General features: G+C 39.7%; 1 protein-coding gene across 1 annotated transcript; it reads right to left on the bottom strand.

The window, feature by feature from the left end:
• On the bottom strand, window positions 11,789-23,913 carry LOC109836655. Its single transcript, XM_020404628.1, has 5 exons — window positions 23,338-23,913; window positions 21,915-22,064; window positions 21,393-21,651; window positions 20,704-20,922; window positions 11,789-12,166 (listed from the first exon to the last, which is right to left on the bottom strand). The coding sequence occupies exons 1-5, from the start codon at window positions 23,611-23,613 to the stop codon at window positions 11,955-11,957; spliced, it is 1,116 nt and encodes a 371-aa protein (XP_020260217.1). The 5' UTR covers window positions 23,614-23,913; the 3' UTR covers window positions 11,789-11,954.

Genomic DNA, 25,556 nt, shown 5'->3' with positions numbered 1-25,556 from the left:
TTCTCTCAAGTACACGTATGCATATACTGTATGGACTGTATTACGGAATGTTATTGATGAGGGTTTATAAATGGTTTTTTTTAAAAGACTTTTTTTTTGTTAAATAATTAGCAAAATCGATCGTTTTGCTAATTATTTAGCAAACCCGACCTAAAGATGTTTTTGATCGACGGGCCAAAAAAATGTCGGTTTTGCTAAATATGCTCTTTTTTGAAACATACGGGACTACTAGTCCCGTATGTTTAGTGGACACTAATTTAAGCCACAAAACCCAAGGGTTTAGTTGACATGGAGGAGTATCGACTCGACTGGGTCGACTAGGCTCTTGACGAGTTGCCTTCTACGAGAGGGCCGACTGGTACCACCTTTCGTGTCGACATTGATAAATGTCGACTCGTCTAGTCGGCTAAGTCGGACTGCTAGTCGATCTCTGGCTATCTCTCTCGTCGGTCGAGATGTCGACTCATCTGGGAGGTCAGGATGTCTCGTGCCGATTTATCACGCCCCGCTTCCCAAAATACTAGGGAATCAGAACGTGAACAAGCCCGCGACGTATTAGATTAAGGAGAAATGAGTACTAGACCCCTTCTACTCAATCTAATACGATAAGTGTCAAGCAAATATAAAGCGAAGGCACAGATCCCCGATCACAGTAGCGAGAATATAATAAACAACTCAGAACCAAAAGATACATATCATAACTGAAATGATCATCCAGATATAATATTCGGGTCAAGCATGCCCTTATACAAAACTATCTGAATACTGGGGAATATAAAAATAGTACATCGACCAACAGAAATAAAAGTACTGGAGGGTAAACTAGGATCATCAGCTAACTAAAGAGGTGACTAAGCTTCGACTTGTTCTTCTGCTCCATCTGCAAAGCCTTCCTGTGGAGGATCCTCTGGCTCCTGTACTACTCCGAACTGTAGCCGTCCGTCATCTAAATCTGACGTACACCAGAGGAAACACGTGTACGTCAGCGTGTATGGCACACGGCAAGATCCCAAAAGGAAGAATAGAACGGTCGTGCGACCAATGCAATAATGGTAATAACAATGGAAAGATGAAACTGAAATACTAATAATCTAAAATGATTTACTACTATAAATTAGAATAATCATAATAAATCCAAGGAAATCAACCAAAAGTAACAAGTCGATCATGCAGCTAACGATTGCTGGCCTTCTTGTTTTGATGATGTTTAACAAACAATTTACCACTAATGTTGTTTGTCTAGTGTCTGTGCATTCCTATGTATTGTAGACAAACAACGTTGTTGGAGGATGGATGGAATAGAGCTTCAATGATCATATCCAAAGGAGGTTGGCGGAATGTCGGTGAAGCCTTGCAATTCAAGTTAAAGATCAAGTTCAAGCTTCATCCGCAAAGTGTACCAAGTCAAGCTTATTGAAGATCAAGATCATTGCTTGGGTAATTTAGTTTAGGAATTTATATTATGTGTGTTAGTACTTTAAGCTCAATCATATACACACATACACGTTTTGGTTTTTGTATATATATAGTTATATATATACATATATGTTTTGGTTTGATAGTTTTCAAGTTTTACTATAAAACAATTAAATATAATTAGAAAACATATTTTTGTTTCATACTCATATGCATATATATGATTTCATCAATATCAATTTTAGGTAGTTAAATGAAATCATGTTTTAGTGCATTATATGTGTATTTTGATAAAATACTACATTCATTGTTTATAGACTTCATAACAATAGTTTACATCTTTCTTCAAGTCTATAAAATCATTTTGTAAAGTTTCAAAAGTTGGTTTAGCCAAAATGTCAAAATTCACATGTTTACATTTTCGTGTTTTGGACTATTTTGCAAAATGATGATATTTTTCATTTGGGAAGTCCTTTTTCGAAACCAGTCATTGTAGCATGTTTATTATCATGTCTACAATCATTCCCCAAAGTTTTACATTTTTTAGAATTTATTTGATATTTTTAAACAGCATTTTAAAACCAGCAAAACAGGTTTCAGTTTCTGTCATATCTGTTTTCGGTCGACCGTACCGGTCGACCGAACCTGAGTTCATATTCTCACTGGGCGACAGAGAGTCTGTCGGTCGACCGGTCCGGTCGACCGAAAGCTCGTAGCATAACGGCTATATTTTCCAGATTTTGATATATCCATTTTTTTGTCTTTTTGCTTGGTTTTTTTGGGTTTTTAGGCTTGTTTCATGAGCCTATATATACTCCATGCCCTCATACTTCTAAGGGTACTCAAGAAATGTTTTAAGAGCTTAATTGAGTTCTCACCTTGTTTTGAGAACAATCATTTGTCATATTTGTGCTTATTGTGAGAATCACTTTGTAATACACTTGTACACCGAGTGAGGAGTGTGTGGTGAGAGTCGGGGATCGTCCCAAGAGGAGTGGCGTCGGTTGACGTGCCTAGGGAGAGGTTGTAACCGAGCACTTGAGGGAGACACGGCTAGGTCCAACACTTAGTGGGTGTAGAATGTGATTGCAAGAGTGTGAGTTGTAGAGTTTTCGGTTAGCTAGAAAACCGAGTGTGTAGAAGAAGTTCCGGCTTCGAAACCGGGTGTGTCGTGATAGTGGATTTTCTCCCCGGGAGTGGGGAGCGGAGACGTAGGACGGAAGGTCCGAACTCCGTGATCATATTGCTTGTTTGAGTGTGCTTTGGCGTTCATTCATATTTATGTTCATATCTTATATCGCCATTGTCATTAGCTCATTATCTATTTCATCCACTATCTTGTTTAGATTGTTTATTTTACCCTTGTGTTAGTTTACATATCCTTGCATATATTATATATCTCTTTAGTAGGATATATCATCTTGTGTTAGTTTATATATCCTTGCATATATACATATATTTCATCATATAGGATATATCTCATTGTATACATTGCTTATCCTAGCTCACATATCTTGTTGTATTTCATACTTGCTAGGATAACGTATTAATTAGTTTTTTATTGGCATTTAATCGGATTAGATTAGCATAAGACCCTAATCACCCCCCCTCTAGGGTCTAACAATGTCTAGTGGTGTGACGCCCCTGTTTTCACACATGGCTGCAGCCCAAGGTGAACCCAGAGATGTCAAACCTGCCATGCACCCATACTGTACAAGAATAAGTTTCACCAATCACAGTAATATCCTCTAGTGAGATCGAATAAAAGCGTAGGTACAAAATAGGCAAAGAAGTAGAACGACAATAATAGACATGATAAAGAAGATAATATCTCATAAATAAAGGTCATGTCTCAACTAAAAATAAACTAAAATACATCTGGAGTCTGAAATAACATACGATGTCTCAACATGAATCAAAACAGAAAGTCGAACTAAGGCACATTGCCTTTACAAAATGGAAATAAACTCTAAGTCTGAATAAAATTTAAAACTACAGTGGAGCCTCTAATAAATATCTCGGGACGGCGACTATGCAAGAACTCCGTCATCCTGTGGCTCTCCGAAACTCCGAGCTACCTGAAAAGGTATTTTTAAAAGAAAAAGAAACAACAACAAGAGCATCAGAGCGCTCACCTTCTAGATATCGTTGATGAGCTCAGTTCAGTACTACGAGGGTAGTGCGTCGATATTTCATTTGTGCAGGCCATTGAGTCGGATTTGGATGCTTTATTTAGCAGTCCGTCCGCACGAGGGTGCGATGAGGCTTGTGAGTCGTACTTCTAGGATACCTATATGGTAGGCCGTTCCGCACTCATGTTACGCACTAAGATCGTGATGAGACTAATGAGTCGTGTACACTGATTAGGATACCTACAAGGTAGTCTGTTATATATGATAATACTAAGTATCAAAATCTTGCACGGAGTTGCATTGAGATAGCCAAGCGATAGCCTGAGTCATTAGCGGATGCCAGTTATGTTTTTGACTCACTGCTAAAATATATGACCCAGAGTACTTTGCATATGAAAGTACACGAGATTTGTGCCGGTATTCATTCTATCTCCCCAGTGGAAGTGGCATATATTATGAATACGATATGTTGATGTCTTTATTTTATTTTTCTGCTTTTCTTTATTTCTTAGGTTGGGATCAATGATTATCGGTTCATAATTTGAGACAAATGGTATATACATGAGGGTTTCCTTGTTTGGATTATTTCGCTCGACGTACCAGTCTCGTGTTATGGATTTCTAATTATTGATTTTATTTAGATTGTTTATCCTTAATTCGGTATAAATGTTTAGATGTTTACGATTCGGTACATATGGTATATACATGAGGGTTTCCTTGTTTGGATTATTTCGCTCGACGTACTACGTCTTGTTTTGTAGGTGTCTGAATATTAATTCCGCTAGATATGGGGAAAATGATATAGGTAGACTATGCTTAATAGATAGAGCCTCAACTCCATCTAGCAGCCCTTCCCCTGGGGGCGGATAGAGGTAATCTTGATGTAGCACTTTGACGCTCTTGTTGTTGTTTCTTTTTCTTTTAAAAATACCCTTTCAGGTAGCTCGGAGTTCCGGAAAGCCACAGGATGACAGAGTTCTTGCATAGTCACCGTCCCGAGAGATTTATTAGAGGCTCCACTGTAGTTTTAAATTATATTCAGACTTAGAGTTTATTTCCATTTTGTAAAGGCAATGTGCCTTAGTTCGACTTTTCGTTTTGATTCATGTTGAGACATCGTATGTTATTTTAGACTCCAGATATATTTCAGTTTATTTTTAGTTGAGACATGATTTTTATTTATGAGATATTATCTTCTTTATCATGTCTATTATTATCGTTCTACTTTTTTGCCTGTTTTGTACCTACGCTTTTATTCGATCCCACTAGAGGATATTACTGTGATTGGTGAAACTTGTTGTTACACAGTGTGGGTGCATGGCAGGTTTGACATCTCTGGGTTCACCTTGGACTGTAGCCATGTGTGAAAACAGGGGCGTCACAAGTCGCACCGGAGTCGATCCACCAACCACTGATATCCGTCATCACAGCATTACATTTCGTCACACTGACGAATTCTCTTTTGCTAGTACCCCCTTGTTCTGGATGCTTATAGCCTCACTTATTCTCCTGCTTTTCACCTTGTGGGCAATTGGGCTTGAAATTCCCGAACTTTCCATAATTGTAGCAAGCTCCGCGGGGTACTTTCTTTCTCTTGAACTGCTGTGATTTTGGTCCTCGCGGTTGTGGTTTACTAGAACCAAGGTTTTTATAGCTTCCAGCATTATGCTTCTGGCAGACATAATTCAGCTCTTGCTGCACCATATTCAGTTCTGGTTCCTTCCTACTAGCTATTATGTCCTGTTCTATCGCTAGGTGCATAGGAAGATCGGTGACAGACTTAATGGCAGGATTCATTCTTAATGTGGTGGCAGCCACAGCAAGTGAAGGGGGAAGACTATTTAGAATGGTTGCCACTTGCATTCTTTCTGGGATTTTGGTCCCAGCAGTGGATAAGTCCTTAGCCATGACAATCATTTTATTTATATGTTCTACGACATTGTCTCCCTCTTGCATACGACAAGAATTATACTTATGCAAGAGGAGTTGAATGTTAACTTCAGAAGTAGTATCGTATTTTTCTTTTATTGCATTCCACATGTCCATGGAAGTTTTATAAGTTTCAAAAACTTTGATTAAATTATCTTCCATGAACATGAGCATAAGACTTTTCGCCTTTTTATCTTTGGACTTCCACTGCTCAAACCCTTTCTTTTCTTCAGGTGTTGATTTATCAGTAAGGGTTGGAGCAGTGGTTTCGATTACATCATCAATATTGTCATGAATAAGAGCATATCCTATTTTTCTATGCCACATATCATAATTACTGCCATTAAATTTGCTAATTTTTCCTAGTTCTGATAGAACGAGTTTACTAGCCATTCGGTAAAGAACTAAAACTAAATTCAATTTTAAAATATGTATAAGGTTGATATTTTGACAATTATACTAAAATATAATAAAGCTAAATAAATAAATAAATAAAAAAATAAACCTGGCTGTTTTGAGTTGATGAAAGAAGTTCCAATTTGAGCGAGATTGTCACTCAACGGTGTTGATTGGTTCAACACTTGTCGAAGTTTTAGCGCCGTGAGAGCAAGTCACCTTCTTCAAATGCAGAGGCAGTGGGACCCGTGGACTATAAACTTCTTCAGATGCAGAGGTAGTGGGACCTATGGGCTATAAACTTAAACATGTAGGTCACGAGTAGGCCTTGAAGATGGTAAGAGGTAGTACACGTGATAGGAGTAGGCTCAACAAATAGGTTATGAACTATGACAAGACTTGACAAGTAAGCTTATGAAAAAAATGTAGCTGGATCTAGGACCAGCTTTGGAAGGCTACGTTGTAGGACCCAAAAATAAAGGGATGTAGCCTTTGAGAAATTAAAAAATTTGACAAGACTTAGACTAGAAAGCTATAAAAATGGCTATGAAACAAGCTAGAGAGGAGGATAGAGAGTAGACTAGGGAAAAAATAAATAAATAATTCGTTGGCAGACCTCGACAAAGTGTTTCTTCAAAGAGTACTGTTTGCGGAAAAAGTTGCTGTATTCATTGCTGCATTCATTACAACTTTGATCGTTACAATGAAATAAAAAGATAGCCTTTTTATAAGACTGGTACACAATGAAAACAAAAGAAATACAACTCTTTTCAAACAAACGCAAGATCTGTTTGTCATCTCTTGCTTGCGTGGGTCTTTTGCCTGTGACGGGGATGTTGATATCCGTGGACCACCGGGGCACTCAGATCTGGTCCGAGAAAATCGGGCAGAGCTTCGTCTATCCACGAAGGGATATAGAAGCAGAACTTCGTCGATCTGCGTGAGATCTAGAAGTTTACAGCTCCTATCTCGGATAATCGAGATATTCGCTCTGCTTAGTATCACCGCTAAGGGGCAACACTAAGGAAAAGAGACGGGGAAAGAAGAAAAAGACTCCTCCTTTGCTGTAGACGGCTCGCTCACTCCTCGCTCCGGCAGGGCTTCGCCTGTGCTTTCTAAAAATCCTCTCCTTTCTCTCTCTAGCCTTGCTCCAAGACAAAATAAATCCAGCCCTTTGAAAGAGGACCCAAGGGGTCTATTTATAGGCCAAGAGGGGGGCTAGGGGACCATCAAGGGGTGTGGACACCCCTTGGTGTCTCGGCCATGGCCGAGACACCCTTGGGGTGTCTCCCCCTCGGGTGTTTCGAGCTTGCCGAGACTCCGTTTAGGTGTTTTGTTGGTTCCCCTGTATATTCTTCGTCCGGATTCGGATTTGAGTGATTCCGGGTGCGTTGGATGCGCGACGAAGAGTTTGACCCGCTCTGGTGATTGGATTATCTGTAGAGTGGTCGAGGCATGAAGGGCGTTGTCCTTTTTGTGAACAGTGCCGGGCTTCCCGATTGGTCCGGGTCTTCGTGATTCCGAAGTCCTATCCGCTCACGTAACTCGTCGATTCACTTCGGTCGTTTGTCGACGTCGATTAGGCTCATGTGGATTGGATGGTGACGTTCATCGTCGCTCGTTAACACTGAACCGGTTGTGGAGAACTATAGGCAATTTTTGATGCCTACAGATACCCCCTCCAAAGTGTTCCTGACTCGTTTCTTTTATAGAAGAGGCTGGAATACTTTGGATGTGATTGATCTGGCCTTTAGTTTGCGTAATTAGCTTCAATTCTTGACTCTTTCGATTTTCGATCTATTCGATGCTTTGACGAATAGCCGAGGTTCTTCCGGCGCTGCGTTTATCGCTTGGCCGTCGTCGGAGTCTCGAGTGTGCAGCTGATGAATTGAGTTTGGCTCGTGTCATTGAGTTGACTTTGAACTACCTCCGCCACATTGTGCTGGCTTATGGTTTCGGATCCCCGTGTGTTGGCTTTTTGTCGCAACGCGTTGATCGACGTTGACCTAGGGTTACGCGTTGACCGGTGTCCACCCTAGGGTTTTAAATCGTCGAACGTTGACTTTGGTTGTAACGCGTTGACTGGCGTTGACCTAGGGTTACGCGTTGACCGGCGTTGACCCTAGGGTTTCGAATCGTCGAACGTTGACTTCGGTTGCAACGCGTTGACTGGCGTTGACCTAGGGTTACGCGTTGACCGGCGTCCACCTAGGGTTTTGAATCGTCGAACGTTGACTTTGATTGCAACGCGTTGACTGTTTACGGATCGCCATTAACACATTTTATACTCGTACGTTTGCTGGAGTACACACAGTTTAAGCTCTTAAGGTATTGGAGCACGGTGGTCCCAAGTGTCGGGGCTGCAGGACCAACTGTTAAAGTTGATTCATCTGCATGTGTGGATTTTGTCCCGAATTTGTTGGGTGCTCGAGTCACGAGACCAACTGGGGGAGTTGATGCGTCAATGACTCGCAGTTAGAGAATTTTTGGCAAATCCTCAGCCATCAACGGATTTGATGAGCCTTTACCGACTACCGTTTGAGTCGGGCTAGTATGCGGATTATCTAAATCCGTTCCGCATATGACGTCGTGCTAAGAGAGTTAACGCTCTTAGTGCTACGATATTGAATACGTAGACTTCGTCTTTCTCACGGGAATAGACTACCCGGCGACGCGTGTTAGGCGTTGACTTTAGGATTTTTGGCTAATCCCCAGCCTTCAACGGATTTGATTAGCCTTTACCGACTACCGTTTGAGTCGGGCTAGCATGCGGATTGTTTAAGTACGCTCCTATGTGACGTCGAGCTAAGAGAGTTAACGCTCTTAGTGCTACGATATTGAATACGTAGGCTTCGTCTTTCTCACGGGAATAGACTACCCGGCGACGCGTGTTAGGCGTTGACTTTAGGATTTTAGGCTAATCCCCAGCCTTCAACGGATTTGATTAGCCTTTATCGACTACCGTTTGAGTCGGGCTAGTATCCAATTGCTTCCACATCTACCGATTGTCCGTCGCCCACAAAGATGTGTCTTTCAACATCACTTGGCTTTCGGTAGCTCAGGCAACCCTGCATAGAAACACTTATGTGAGTAGTAGCACCAGAGTCTAACCACCAAGTGTTTCTAGGTACTGAAGCTAAATTAACCTCAGAACAGACCAAAGCAAGGAACGTACCCTTATTATCACGCCAGGCGTGATATTTTGTACAGTCCTTCTTTACATGTCCAGGCTTCTTACAGAAGAAACAACCCTGATTATCCTTATGTTGTTTCTTCTCAACTGGACCCTTAGCAGCTTCCTTATCATTCTTCCTTTTCTTGCCCTTATCCTTAGAGGCATAGGCCAAATGAGCACTTTCTGTCTTATCTTGCTTCAACCTGTCTTCTTCTTGCACACAGTATGAAATGAGCTCATTTAGAGTCCATTTCTCCTTTTGACAGTTATAACTGACCTTAAATTGGTTAAACTGTGCAGGAAGAGACAACAAAACCAGATGCACTAATAACTCGTCACAAAGATCGAGTTTAAGTGCCTTAAGCTTTGAAGCAATATGAGACATTTCCATAATGTACTCCCTGATATTTCCTTTGCCCTTATACTTCATTGAAATCAAGCGAGCTAAAAGCGTGCTTGTTTCTACCTTATCGTTTTTCGCAAAACGCTTCTCAATTTCGGCAAGGAAATCTTTAGCCTTAGTAATCCCTTCGGATTCTATGCCCCTGAAGGCTTCCGGAACGCCGCGCTTAATGATCATAAGACTCATGCGATTTGAACGCTCCCACTTCTCATGCTCCTTCTTTGCATCAGGAGTGCTATCCGCATTGAGAGGTTGGGGTTGTTCAGTTCTTAATGCATAGTCAAGATCCATGCAGCCAAGAACAATTAATATGTTCTCTTTCCAAACCTTGAAGTTTGTCCCATTTAGCATGGGAATTGAGTTGATGTTAGCAGAAATTGTTGCAGCAGATGCATTAGCTGAAATAAAACAAAAGAATGCTCACATCAATAACCATAATCAATAAAATTCAAATAATGACAATCCCCATCCAAGATACCGGCACAACATTAATATCAAGTCTTTGGACAGTAATATTAACTTGTAAGTGATACCTTGTTGCAATGATCAAACATTGACAATAACTCATGTCAAATAATGAAACTATCTTTGGATCGATTCATTATTCACATGTAAACCTTATAATTGTCACACGCTTATCATCGCAGATGTGTATACAGTCTAAATAAATATTAACCTTCCTTTGGGCCGATTAAATATTTACACGAAAGCATACACACAAACATCTCACATTCCTCATGAACAATCTACACAAGAGAGGTTACTTTGGCAACTTCTTGTTTCAATTAATCAATTGGAGTGAGAGACAACCTTAATACCTTAGTGTCATAATATTTGAATTAAATAATTGATTAAAAACCGAATTAGATTTAAATTAAAAAATTTAAATCAACTGAATTTCCAAAAACTTAATTGGGGTCTCACAGCTTAATTAGGGCCCATAACTTAATTGAATAAATTAAGTATACCAAAGTGGACCCATAAAAAGCCGAGGCTTAACCATAATGAACACGAAGTTCCCTTAACTTCGAACGCGAGGTTCGACTGTATTGAGTACGAGACTCACTTAAGCACGAACGCGAGGTTCGTCTGAAAATGAACGAACGCGAGGTTTGTTTGATAAAAGAACGCGAGGTTCAACTTGGGAACGAACGCGAGGTTCGTTTAAATAATGAACGCGAGGTTCAACTGAAGTACGAACGCGAGGTTCGTCTGAAGTACGAACGCGAGGTTCGTCTGAAGTACGAACGCGAGGTTCGTCTGAAGTACGAACGCGAGGTTCGTCTGAAGTACGAACGCGAGGTTCGTCTGAAGTACGAACGCGAGGTTCGTCTGAAGTACGAACGCGAGGTTCGTCTGAAGAACGAACGCGAGGTTCGTTAAAAATTGAGCTTGACGCTCACCTGAGTTGAACGCGAGGTTCACCTTAGAACGAACGCGAGGTTCGTTGAAATTGAGCTTGACGCTCACCTGAGTTGACACCTTAGAACGAACGCGAGGTTCGTTGAGCGCGAAGCTCGGTTAAAATTGAACGAACGCGAGGTTCGTTTGAGGTAACCACCTCCTTGATTTTCGCCATGAACCCTTAGGGTTTCAAACTGAAACCGCCGCCGTCAAACACAAAAAACCTTTGATTTTTATTTTCAAAACAGATCCAGAATTGGAAAAAATTGAAGGAAAAAAATCAAAGAAAAATCCAATTACTGTTCATCCGGAAAAAAAATACTTTACTGTTCATCCGAAAAAATTTTCGTTACTGTTCATCCGAGAACATTACTGTTCATCCGAATCCAAAAATTGAATCTTTAACCAGAGATTTAAGATCAAAAACCCAATAAAACTTAAATCCCTAAGAATTAATCAAGGTATCTCTGATACCACTTGTTAGATCTATACCAAAACTTAAGATCTAAAACCATATAGCCATGATTAATTCAAAGAGATTAACAATAATTAAAAGAGCGGAAGCTTATACCTGAATCCATGGATGAAATCTTTTGATTTGGGTTTTTGATGATCTTCTAACCTTAGGGTTCCTCTAAAAAACTGAATCTCTCTTAGATGGGGGTGAAGAGAATTAGAGAATGTTACCCTAGGTTAGGGACCATAACCCCTTATTTATAGATGTTGTACTTTTGTAATTTAGCCCCTCAATAAATTACAATTACAACCTGGTATCTGCACATATAACCTCATGACTTATTTAAATACCAAATTAACCCAACTTAATTGATCACTTTAGTGGGTTATCCTGAAAGATAGCAATACACATTGATTAATCATATGTGCCCACAAATAGATTTATTAGATTAAATCCAACAGTACATGTTAAAAAGGAGAGCATTTTATTCTTGAATGGGCCATTAGTTTTCCTTTTTCCCCCCAAAACTCACTGCATTCCAAGTTACTAGTTTAGGTCATAACCCAAACAGCTACATATTTCAGAGGAGAGATTTGACCAGATAATAGGTACTACACAATGCTAAGTTTGATACAGTAATATTTAATGAAATATATGGTATGCAGGAAAGAAACAATGAAGTATTGAAATTTGATGACAAGTGGCACCCACCTTTTCAGGGACTTTGCTGAAAACCAGTGTCTTGACGATAGGTGAAACAATCAACTTTCTTGACATCTGATCAAAACTGGCGGTGGGCTCCAGCAAATTTGATGGACCCAGGAACAGTATTTGGAGAACCATCCTCTCCCACCCTGTAAACAATTGATCACAGGAATTGGAATTTGATTAATACACAATAATTATGAATATATAATGCATGCGTTTTGCATGGAAAGAAAGAGAAGAAGAAAAGTGATAAAAAAAAAGTGGTGATATCTAGAAGTCTGTTGCATGGGTGTACGGCTGCATTGCTAATCAGTAACCCTAAACTTGTTTATGTTTACTAAATGCAAGCTAGGGTTTATGCTAATTTCCGTTGTGCATAGTCTAGTTGTAGATTAACCCTATTGAAATTCGTGCAATCATCTGGATCTTACAAATTTCTTCTTCAAAATTTAAGAATTCACTTCCACTCTCTAGTATATAACTTATGATACCTACAAAGAGTTACAAAGATATTTAGTTGGTAGTGAAGAGGAAACAACAAAGTTCAGGAAATAGCGAAGGACAGGTTTGAATTCTGGTCGGTCGACCGCGAGTGGCACTGTGGTCGACCGCGAACGTGCACGTAACCTGGAAAAGTCTCTGGACTTTTTGTGGTCGACCGCGAGTGGCGGGACGGTTGACCGCGAGACCCTGTAGTGCATTTTTTGTTTCCGTCGTTTGTCACGGTCGACCGCAACTGCCACGGCGGTCAACCGCGATGCGGTTTCAGGCCTGGGCTTGGTTTCCTACACTGTTTGGGTTTCCTGTTTTATATAAATAGGAACACGATTTGTTTAGGATTTATTAGATCATATTGATCACTTTTAAGGTAGCTTGAAGGAGAGTTTTGAGCACAGAAAAGAAAGTTCTTTTCTGAGCAAATTGTTTGTGAGTTTTGTGAAAGATTTAGGGGTTTTGTTTGAGAGTTTAGTTTGAGTAATCTTGTAATCTTTATTTTGTACTCTCTTTCTCTATAGTAAAAACTCCTCCCCTTCTTGTCCCGTAGACGTAGGCAATTTGCCGAACCACGTTAAACTTTGTGTTTGAGTTTGTGTCGTTATTGTTTGATTTGAGTTGCCTTCTCTCTCGGTGTTTAGTTTGGTTCCTCGACGCACAACAAGTGGCTTCCACGCCCAACAGGTGGTATCAGAACTCGGGCTATGCTTGGGCTATTTGGAGGGCACAACAAGTGGCTTCCACGCCCAACAGGTGGTATCAGAACTCGGGCTATGCTTGGGCTATTTGGAGGAGTAGATCACTTTAAAAATTCGACTAGGGCTTCGTTTGGAGTTAAAAGTGGTATCTTTTTGGTAAAAATTCTATCTTTTCTCAGTTTTGGATCTATTCTTCAGTTTGTTCCGCATTTGTTTTTGGTGTGTTGAGGAAGATGACTGGGAAAGAAGGTACTTCGGGTGTTGAGGGTGGTGCTTCTGACGTGAAGACCATTCAAAATTTGAATATCCACTCTACGAAGATAGATATGAAGAAGTTTAATGGCACGAACAATTTTGGATTATGAAGATGTGAGGTTTTGAATGCGCTGAACGCGTAAAATTTAAAAAATACTTTGAAATTGGATGGCAAGCCAGATGCTATTGATGAGAATGTTTGGAAGAAGATGAACAGAACGACGTGTGGTGTAATTAGATCTTGTTTGACTCAAGATTTAAAGTATGATGTGATGAATGAGACTTCGGCTAAGAAGATTTTGGAGACACTTGAGAGCAAGTATATGATCAAGAGTATGGAAAATCGCTTGTATTTGAAGAGGAGGTTTTATCGCTTCTAATTGAAAAAGGAAACCTCCATCAGTGATCACATGAACCACTACACGAAGCTTTTGCGGATTTAGCAAATGTGGATGTTATGATAAAGGATGAGGACAAAACTTTGTTATTGTTGAGTTCCTTATCAGATGAGAAATATGAGACCTTTGTTCTTACCCTAATTAATGGGAAGACGTTCCTTTCGTATAGTGAGGTCACCGCTACACTTGTGAATTATCAGCTTCGAAAGAAAGATAAAGAGTCTACAAGTGACACAACAGCAGATGCATTGATCGCAAGAGGAAAGAATCCAAACCGAAAGAATGAGAAGTCACAGTCCAGAGTAGGGCATCCTACAGTTGGTAAAGATTAGTGTGCTTGGTGTAAAGAGACTGGTTATTAGAAGAAAGATTGTCCAAAGCTTAATGCTTGGATGAAGAACAAGCAGAAGAGAAAAGGGAAGAATTCATCATCAGAAGCGAACATCATTATATCGGATGATAATCTTTCTGACTCATCTGTTTATTCGCTTTCTATCAGTCCCACAGGTTGCTATTCGGAGGAATTCGAGTAGATGTTGGTAGTGGTGCGACCTATCATGTGTGCCGTAGAAGGAAATGGTTCGCCAGTTTTGAGAAGCTGGAGAGTGGTGTGGTGTATATGGGTGACAACCGTGCATGTCAGATCTTTGGGATAGAAAGAATTCGCATCAATATGTATGACGAGATAGTTAGAGAGTTACATGGTATGAGATATGTTCCTTCTCTGAGAAAAAACTTGATCTCGATTGGTGCTTTGGTTGGAGAGGGTTTTAGAGTTCGTATCGAGGACATGATTCTCGAGATTGTGGAAGACTTTCGTATTTTGATGAAGGGCGTCAAGAAAAATAACTTATACTATTTGATTGGGAATACGGTGACAGGTGAAGAGCTGGCGACTTCTATTGATTCGACTAGACTGCGACATTTGAGATTTGATCATTCCAATATTGATTTGGAAAAGGGTGCATCGACCTGCAGTTTGAAGTCCGGTGAACATTTTGATGTGAGCAAGAAGACCGAGGTGAAGTTTGGCACCTCTATGCACCGCATGAATGATCTTTTCGATGGAGTTCATGTGGGTATTTGGGGGCCTTCCAAGAAGGCATCATTGCGAGGTAATAGATGTTTTTTCTTTGTTGGTGGTTGTTCTAGGCATGCTTGGATTGCAACCAAATTCTGATTGGATAAGGTCCTAGTAGTCTCCAATAGATTGAAGAAGTGTGATATTGGCAGAAAGGTGAAGGTACTTCATTTTGTTTTTGGTGGGAGGTACAAGAGGGATCTGTTTCTGTATTTGAGTCGAGCTCACTGTATTTTGAGACACTTCGGTGGAAAGAAAATCTTAGGACAACGAGATGAGATGACAGATTTGGTGAGTTGTTCCTTGCTGGAGGAGGACCGAAGTTTGATGTCGAGCATTGATTTTGGTGTTGAGGCTTCGACATATTTGGGTCATCTTGGTCATAGGTTGTCGACTGCTGTGATTTGAGGTAAAACTCCATTGGATGTTTGGTCTGGTAGTATCATTTCGGTTGAGGCTTCGATGAGGGAGCTAATTGACTCTCAACAGGTGGAGAGTTTTGGACAGACCATAGATATATCACAGCGGGTGGAGAGTGATGCTACTCTACATTGGCAGGTGGAGAGTTTTGGACAGACCATAGATATATCACAGCGGGTGGAGAGTGATGCTACTCTACATTGGATGGAGATTACTCCACATACTCCAGATCATACTGTATCGTTTGAGATTCCAGCTGAGGTGACATAGTTAGGGGATCATTTGGATTTGGGTGCAGATGATGAGTTGGTTGATTCAAATGTAACTGGTGGATATGATATAAAGCCATTGGTTCACCTCAGGTGGAGGTGTTTGATTTGTTTCACTTTGGGGCCATTTGGAGAGCTATCAACCGTATATTTGTTGGTGAAGAGTTGAGAACTTTTTTATTTGATTGAGGGCATTTGGAGGTTATTTGGGGAACTACGTGAATGCTTGATTCCTTATGCAAAAGGATACGTAGGCAGTCATTTTTTTATGCAACCGATTTGATGAGTAGATACCGACGTTTGGAGAGTGATCACATTCTCATTTGAGTCTCGACTTGTTATGGATTGAGTCCGTTATTGTGATTTTGTTTCACTTCGTACTGGACGCAACAAATGAGATATTTTGGTTGGTTGTTATCGGCTCACTTTTGGGAAAACTTCACCGAAGTGGAGAATTGAAGAGGAAACAACAAAGTTCAGGAAATAGCGAAGGACAGGTTTGAGTTCTGGCCGGTCGATCGCGAGTGGCGCTGCGGTCGACCGCGAACGTGCACGTAGCCTGGAAAAATCTCTGAACTTTTTGCGGTCGACCGCGAGTGACGTGACGGTCGACCGCGAGACCCTGTAGTATATTTTTTATTTCTGTCGTTTGTCACGATCGACCGCGACTGACGCGGCGGTCAACCGTGATGCGGTTTTGGGTCTGGGCTTGGTTTCCTACACTGTTTGGGTTTCATGTTTTATATAAATAGGAACATGATTTGTTTAGGATTTATTGGATCATATTAATCACTTTTGGGGTAGCTTGAAGGAGAGTTTTGAGCACAGAAAAGAGAATTCTTTTCTGAGCAAATTGTTTGTGAGTTTTGTGAAAGATTTAGGGGTTTTGTTTGAGAGATTAGTTTGAGTAATCTTGTAATCTTTATTTTGTACTCTCTTTCTCTATAGTAAAAACTCCTCCCCTTCTTGCCCCGTAGACGTAGGCAATTTGCAGAACCACGTTAAACTTTGTGTTTGAGTTTGTGTCGTTATTGTTTGATTTGAGTTGCCTTCTCTCTCGGTGTTTAGTTTGGTTCCTCGACGCACAACAAGTGGCTTCCACGCCCAACAGGTGGTATCAGAACTCGGGCTATGCTTGGGCTATTTGGAGGGGTAGATCACTTTAAAAATTCGACTAGGGCTTCGTTTGGAGTTAAAAGTGGGATCTTTTTGGTAAAAATTCTATCTTTTCTTAGTTTTGGATCTATTCTTCAGTTTGTTCCGCATTTGTTTTTGGTGTGTTGAGGAAGATGACTGGGAAAGAAGGTACTTCGGGTGTTGAGGGTGGTGTTTCTGGCGTGAAGACCATTCAAAATTTGAATATCCACTCTACGAAGATAGATATGAAGAAGTTTAATAGCACGAACAATTTTGGATTATGAAGATGTGAGGTTTTGAATGCGCTGAACGCGCAAAATTTAAAAAATACTTTGAAATTGGATGGTAAGCCAGATGCTATTGATGAGAATGTTTGGAAGAAGATGAACAGAACGACGTGTGGTGTAATTAGATCTAAGCCAGATGCTATTGATGAGAATGTTTGGAAGAAGATGAACAGAACGACGTGTGGTGTAATTAGATCTTGTTTGACTCAAGATTTAAAGTATGATGTGATGAATGAGACTTCGGCTAAGAAGATTTTGGAGACACTTGAGAGCAAGTATATGATCAAGAGTGATGTGATGAATGAGACTTCGGCTAAGAAGATTTTGGAGACACTTGAGAGCAAGTATATGATCAAGAGTGTGGAAAATCGCTTGCATTTGAAGAGGAGGTTTTATCGCTTCTAATTGAAAAAGAAAACCTCCATCAGTGATCACATGAACCACTACACGAAGCTTTTGCGGATTTAGCAAATGTGGATGTTATGATAAAGGATGAGGACAAAACTTTGTTATTGTTGAGTTCCTTATCAGATGAGGAATATGAGACCTTTGTTCTTACCCTAATTAATGGGAAGACGTTCCTTTCGTATAGTGAGATCACCGTTGCAGTTGTGAATTATCAGCTTCGAAAGAAAGATAAAGAGTCTACAAGTGACACAACAGCAGATGCATTGATCGCAAGAGGAAAGAATCCAAACCGAAAGAATGAGAAGTCACAGTCCAGAGTAGGGCATCCTACAGTTGGTAAAGATTAGTGTGCTTGGTGTAAAGAGACTGGTTATTAGAAGAAAGATTGTCCAAAGCCCAATGCTTGGATGAAGAATAAGCAGAAGAGAAAAGGGAAGAATTCATCATCAGAAGCGAACATCATTATATCGGATGATAATCTTTCTGACTCATCTGTTTATTCGCTTTCTATTAGTCCCACAGGTTGCTATTCGGAGGAATCCGAGTAGATGTTGGTAGTGGTGCAACCTATCATGTGTGCCGTAGAAGGGAATGGCTCGTCAGTTTTGAGAAGCTGGAGAGTGGTGTGGTGTACATGGGTGACAATCGTGCATGTCAGATCTTTGGGATAGAAAGAATTCGCATCAATATGTATGACGAGATAGTTAGAGAGTTACATGGTATGAGATATGTTCCTTCTCTGAGAAAGAACTTGATCTCGATTGGTGCTTTGGTTGGAGAGGGTTTTAGAGTTCGTATCGAGGACATGATTCTCGAGATTGTGGAAGACTTTCGTATTTTGATGAAGGGCTTCAAGAAAAATAACTTATACTATTTGATTGGGAATATGGTGACAGGTGAAGAGCTGACGACTTCTATTGATTCGACTAGACTGCAACATTTGAGATTTGGTCATTCCAGTATTGATTTGGAAAAGGGTGCATCGACCTGCAGTTTGAAGTCCGGTGAACATTTTGATGTGAGCAAGAAGACCGAGGTGAAGTTTGGCACCTCTATGCACCGCATGAATGATCTTTTCGATGGAGTTCATGTGGGTATTTGGGGGCCTTCCAAAAAGGCATCATTGCGAGGTAATAGATGTTTTTTCTTTGTTGGTGGTTGTTCTAGGCATGCTTGGATTACAACCAAATTCTGATTGGATAAGGTCCTAGTAGTCTCCAATAGATTGAAGAAGTGTGATATTGGCAGAAAGGTGAAGGTACTTCATTCTGTTTTTGGTGAGAGGTACAAGAGGGATTTGTTTCTGTATTTGAGTCGAGCTCACGGTATTTTGAGACACTTCGGTGGAAAGAAAATCTTAGGACAACGAGATGAGATGACAGATTTGGTGAGTTGTTCCTTGCTGGAGGAGGACCGAAGTTTGATGTCGAGCATTGATTTTGGTGTTGAGGCTTCGACATATTTGGGTCATCTTGGTCATAGGTTGTCGACTGCTGCGATTTGAGGTAAAACTCCATTGGATGTTTGGTCTGGTAGTATCACTTCGGTTGAGGCTTCGATGAGGGAGCTAATTGACTCTCAACAGGTGGAGAGTTTTGGACAGACCATAGATATATCACAGCGGGTGGAGAGTGATGCTACTCTACATTGGGTGAAGATTACTCCACATACTCCAGATCATACTGCATCGTTTGAGATTCCAGCTGAGGTGACACAGTTAGGGGATCATTTGGATTTGGATACAGATGATGAGTTGGTTGATTCAAATGTAACTGGTGGATATAATTTGGATAAAGCCATTGGTTCACCTCAGGTGGAGGTGTTTGATTTGTTTCACTTTGGGGCCATTTGGAGAGCTATCAACCGTATATTTGTTGGTGAAGAGTTGAGAACTTTTCTATTTGATTGAGGGCATTTGTAGGTTTATTGGGGAACTACGTGAAGGCTTGATTCCTTAGGCAAAAGGATACGTAGGCAGTCATTTTTTGATGCAACCGATTTGATGAGTAGATACCCCGATGTTTGGAGAGTGATCACATTCTCATTTGAGTCTCGACTTGTTGTGGATTGAGTCCGTTATTGTGATTTTGTTTCACTTCGTATTGGACGCAACAAATGAGATATTTTGGTTGGTTGTTATCGGCTCACTTTTGGGAAAACTTCACCGAAGTCGAGAATTGAAGAGGAAACAACAAAGTTCAGGAAATAGCGAAGGACAGGTTTGAGTTCTGGCCGGTCGATCGCGAGTGGCGCTGCACGCAGCCTGAAAAAGTCTCTGGACTTTTTGCGGTCGACCGCGAGTAGCGTGGCGGTCGACCGCGAGTAGCGTGGCGGTCGACCGCGAGACCCTGTAGTGCATTTTTTATTTCTGTCGTTTGTCACGGTCGACCACGACTGACGCAGCGGTCAACCGTGATGCAGTTTTGGGTCTGGGCTTGGTTTCCTACACTGTTTGGGTTTCCTGTTTTATATAAATAGGAACACGATTTGTTTAGAATTTATTGGATCATATTAATCACTTTTGGGGTAGCTTGAAGGAGAGTTTTGAGCACAGAAAAGAGAGTTCTGTTCTGAGCAAATTGTTTGTAGGTTTTGTGAGAGATTTGAGGGTTATATTTGAGATGTTAGTTTGAGTGATCTTGTAATCTCTATTTTGTACTCTCTTTCTCTATAGTGAAAACCCCTCTCATTCTTGCCCCGTGGACGTAGGCAATTTGCCGAACCACGTTAAACTTTGTGTTTGAGTTTGTGTCATTATTGTTTGATTTGAGTTGCATTCTCTCTCGGTGTTTGGTTTGGTTCCTCGGCGCACAACAAGTGGCTTCCACGCCCAACAGGTAGTGCACTAGTGCTTGTCCATTTTTGACTAGCAGCTGCATTGCTACGCATGTCATGGGTATTAAATGCAATTCCAATACTTTCAAAAGTTACAGAAGCAATATCAGTATTTTTTAAGGGGATCCAATTATAAGTTTAGGTTGAATTGAACAAAAAGCTGAATTTCGGAGGGCATATATGCAAACAACACATAAACAGTCATATAAGCACATACAAAAAAGATCCACTTGTTCATGACCCACTGTTCGTGCTGAACCAACAGAAAACCACCTGGTTATGAAAATCTTAAACACATAAAAAATGTGACTAGAAGCAATGGAAATAGTCTATCAAATTATACCTTTTTGACGATAGATATGGTATGAAATGGCTGAAACAGATTTAAGGAAGAATGTACCTTTTTGACGGTTCATTTTATTGTCGACTACAGGCTCCTCAGGGACTTCCTTTCCTTTGCTGAGGATTTTCACTGCTAGACCATTCTTTGCAGAAGCTAATAATGATTCTTTACTAATGCATTCCGGTGGCTGCCTCGGAACAAATATTACAGCATCGGTTACTAACAATGTTCGAGAACGTTTATGATAAAATGCCACTTCCACATATGGTCCAATCCCTGTGGAAGTAATATGAAGTGCTTAAATTCAAGTAATCAATAACTCTTTCTTATAGAAGAAAAATTTGAAACCCCAGAACAATTCCCAAAAAAACCTCAACGCATCAAAGTATCTCCACCAACCCCCAAAACTTCTAACTTTTCCCACAAAAACCCCCAAAAGTATCTATTGCAATTGGAGGACCTTATTATCTGTCCAGTTCTTTATTTTCCTTGTTTTCTCCGGGGCTCATCTTCTTTTCTTCTCTATTTGGGGGGTTTCGTGGGAAAAGTTAAAAGCTTTGAAGCTTTGGAGGATTGGAGAATCTTTGGAGTTTTGGGGTTTTGTGGGGAGGTTTTGGGGTTTTGTGGGAAAGTTCTTGGGTTTTATGGGGCAAAAAAATTCACAGGGGTTTTGTGGGAAGAGCCGCAAAGTTTTGGGTGTTATGTGAAATTTACTCTATTAAGAATAACAAAGTTTAAGATCTTACCAACTTCTGGTGAACTCAGAACTTTTTGTTCAATCTCATTGGCCCATGGAGTGGAATCATCCTCATTCCTTAGAGCTTTCGAACGAAAAATTCCAAAGAACTCAAGAGGCAAATTGATTGGCCAACTCCACTGCCTTGGGGCTACCCAAATCTGCGCTCGTGGGAATTTCCTTGAAAATGGCCCAACGAAGATTTTATGTTCATATGCAAATGTAGGGAGAACAATGTGTTCAACGGGAGCATCCAACTCCTTTATAAGCTGTTTCGTTTCACGCATTACAAGATGCAAAATTAATCACCAAAGACATGACAATAAGTAAACTCATTTATTTGTTTAACTTGTTAAGTAACACTTTGAGCTTAAGGGAAAAAGTTAGTTTACATTTGCGAATACATTTCAGATATCAATGTGATTTTGCAGATAGGACCATGTAGCAAATAAAAGATTTTCATTTAATTGTCACATTTCTGAAATTTTACAAGAATAAATGTGGATAAAGTAGAATAGGGCATCAGAGTAACCTGAATGCATTCTTTTGTTGGTGCAATAGGTGCATGGACCCATAACCCTCCAGATTTTAGTTTAACAACTGTCATCCGGATATTTGTTGAGACACTGCTGAATCCCAAAGCTTGCTCTTGCTCAAAGAGCCATATGCTATCTTTGACCGCCTTATAACAGAATATCATATGAGAAAGAAGTCAAGTTATCGGAATTGTAAACATATGTGCATTCTAGACAGAGAGAGAGTCTCAAATCAAATGGAAAATTGAAGAAATATCATCTCGATCTTCAGGACTACAAGTTTCATTTTGCATCATAGTCATTATGGTAGCACATGAACCACATGCTTAAGGTAAATTTGTTAAGCAAAAAGATGATCAAGACGACAACTAACGTGAATTTTAAGATGCAATTTGTCGAACATAGTTTGGCATCATTCTATACAAAGTATCAAAACACACATGCACGCACGTGCGTGCATGCATACACGTGCAACCACACACAGATGTGCGTGCAGTGGCGGAGCCACACAAGGCTTGCCCTGGGCAGCTGCCTAGGGCAAGAAAGTAAAAATATATATCCCTCCCTGAGAGAGAGTGCAGGGAGGGATCTTGCTGGGCCCATCAGCCCTCGGCCGTAGCCACAGATTTCTCGACAATGTGTTCCCCAAACGCAGGCTGACGGTGCTCGACACAATCGCCAACATCGGCCTCCTCTACTTCCTCTTGCTCGACACAATCCCTTTATTTTTCGCTCAGGGCAAAAAATAATCCTGGCTACGCTATTGTGTGCGCGCACGCACACACGAACCACATGTGTAAGGTAAATATGTAAACAGAAACATGATCAAGATGACAACTAATGTGAACTGTAATATGCAATTGTTGAACATAGCTTGGCATAATTCTATATACAAACTACCCCAATGCACCCACGCACGCATGCATACACACACACACACATAAATGTGCAATAGAGAGATCCTTACAATAAACATTTTAGAGTACCTTTTTCTCAGCCTTTAAGCCGCACCTACGAATTTTACATTCCCATTTCCTCTAAATAAAGTCCTAATTTAATGTTGAATGCAGAAATATTCCACAAGGAATAGGAATTATCTGCAAGCATATGCATCAATCCGTGTTCAGCTGTTATGATTTACCATACATGAGAACGCAAACACATAAGAGAACAATGAAAAACAAAGAGAATAAACTTGTGAAACTACTGATGGGCAACTTAAGCAAAGTAAGCACAAGGCCTTTATAACTTCAAGATGAAAAATGTTACCAAATGCTAAAATGACAAACAAAGTAATCTAACTCATGGTATAAAGCGACGCTTCCAAGTGTAAATTAGGTTCAAAGATAACCACAAAATAACAATGACCCATAAAAAATTACAAATTTTACAAAAAATGAAGGAAGAAATCTCACCCACCTCAGTTCTTATTGTTTGCCTGTTAAGAAATGGCCCAAGTGGGAAAGGAAATCCCGTGAAATTGAAGTAAAACCTCCCATCTCCACTCCTGAGACTACTCTCACTTGCAGAAGCAACCACCAAAGGCACCAAATCCCTCTTTCTTCCTCCAAATTTCTGATCAAAATTGAATTTTTTTGAGAATCCACCGACAAATTGATTGCTTGCACTCGAAAATGAGGGGGAGTTCTGCTTAAATGCAGAGTTTGGAGAGATTGCTGCAGCAACAGCTGCCATTGTTTTCTTTCTTTCTTGTTTTCCTCTCTTTGATTCGTGGGGAACCTTGGTTTGAGGTTAAAATCATCAGGAGCTGCTGCAATCTGTGGATAGATTGTTGACGCTCAGAGGAAGAGGAGGGTTTGGCTATTTTTCTCTGATTGGGACTTGTGAGGGATCAAAGCTCGTGGCTTGGAAAAATTGGATTTTTACAAATAAAAGAAAGCTCTACTAGTGTCTCTCATTGTATCGTAGCACAAGTGGGGTCTGATAAGCTCCCGATCTTATATGAGTCATTTTGGATAATGTGTCAAAAGAGAGAAAAATCTCACTCGTTTGACTCCCGAGTTATCAAACCCTCCTAATTTTTAGCATATTTATAGTTTGGAACTTTTGCACGTATAGTCCTCAAATCTATCATGTTTGCAAATTCACGCTCCCAAATGTTGGAGCAATCAACGGCAAAGTAAATAGAAGTATAATATATGCGATGAGAAATATAGTGGGAGAAGTAAATAAAAAAGTTGTTTTTAACTCTCGGTTACTATTGCTACAGTACTCAGACAGTCTTTTTCCCCCACTTTTTTCTCTTAGGTAGAAGGATGCATGAATGCCTATTTAAAGGCTTTACAAAGTGTTTCATTATAGAATTCTAATATGACTATAATTTCTAGAGATAACTAAATCAAATCCTTTTAGAATTAGGATTAACTTCAACATCCTCCTTTAATCATAATTATGTAAGGTCTTCATTCCCATCATGCGCTTCAACTTCAAACTTCAAAGGTTTCGTGAGGATGTCCGCAACTTGATCTTCAGACTTACAATAAATCAACGCGATTTCATTCTTCTCAACATTGTCTCGTAAAAAATGGCAACGAGTATGAATATGTTTGCTCCTTCCATGAGTGACTGGATTCTTTGCCAAATCAATTGTGGACTTGTTGTCAACATAAATCTTTATAGGACATTCAACTTGAATATGAATCTGACTTAGCACATTACGCAACCAAATTGCTTGACAAACACTTGATGCAGCTCCTACATACTCCGCTTCACAAGTTGAGAGTGCAACAATAGACTGCTTCTTCGACGACCATAAAAATGCGGTGGTGCCAAAATTGAAAACATAGCCAGAAGTACTTTTACGATCATCATGATCTCCACTCCAATCACTATCAGAATAGCCTACAACATCAAAATTGTTAGATGAATAATAAAACAAACCATGATCACAAGTCCCATTTAGATACCACATAATTCTTTTTGCAACTTGTAGATTAGATTGGCGAGAGGCCTCCAAATATCTTGTAAGGACCATGAATTTTTGATACTAGTTAAAATAATTTTTTAGTATTTTAAAATATTTAATTATAATTTTTAAAAGAGTATTTGTATTTTTCTTGAATTTCTACAATTTTCTATGATTTAAAGTCTAAGTTTTATATTATTTAAATGATATTAATATTTATAAATTAATTTTATGCGGTGAAAATTTATGAAATTTATCAGTTGCGTTATCGATGTTGTTACATGTCATTTTGAATAATACGTGGTATTATTATTATTATTACGTATATTTTTGTATAATACGGTGTATTATTAATTACGTATTATTTGTATAATTTCTTGTATTATTTCTACTGTTACATATTATCTGTCGTATTAGTTTAACTAGTACGTTTTACTGTGTATAAAATTATTCCATAATTATTTGATTTTAAATATAAGAAATTATATTTTTATTAATTAATCTCGTTTAATTGTACAATTTGTGGTATTATTTCTACTATTGCGTATTATCGGTTGTATTACTACAACTAGTACGTTTTAATGTGTAGATAATTTTCACATAATTATTTAATTTATTTCGTGATGACTATTATTTTTAATTAATTTTCCAAAACCCTAATTATATAAATCCTCTCTCTCTCTCTCTCTCTCTCTCTCTCGTATGCAGTCCG

This window comes from Asparagus officinalis, chromosome 4, assembly GCF_001876935.1.
Source record: "Asparagus officinalis chromosome 4, Aspof.V1, whole genome shotgun sequence".
Classification (NCBI taxonomy): Eukaryota; Viridiplantae; Streptophyta; class Magnoliopsida; order Asparagales; family Asparagaceae; genus Asparagus; species Asparagus officinalis.
This window is presented reverse-complemented; position numbering and strand designations above follow the sequence as displayed.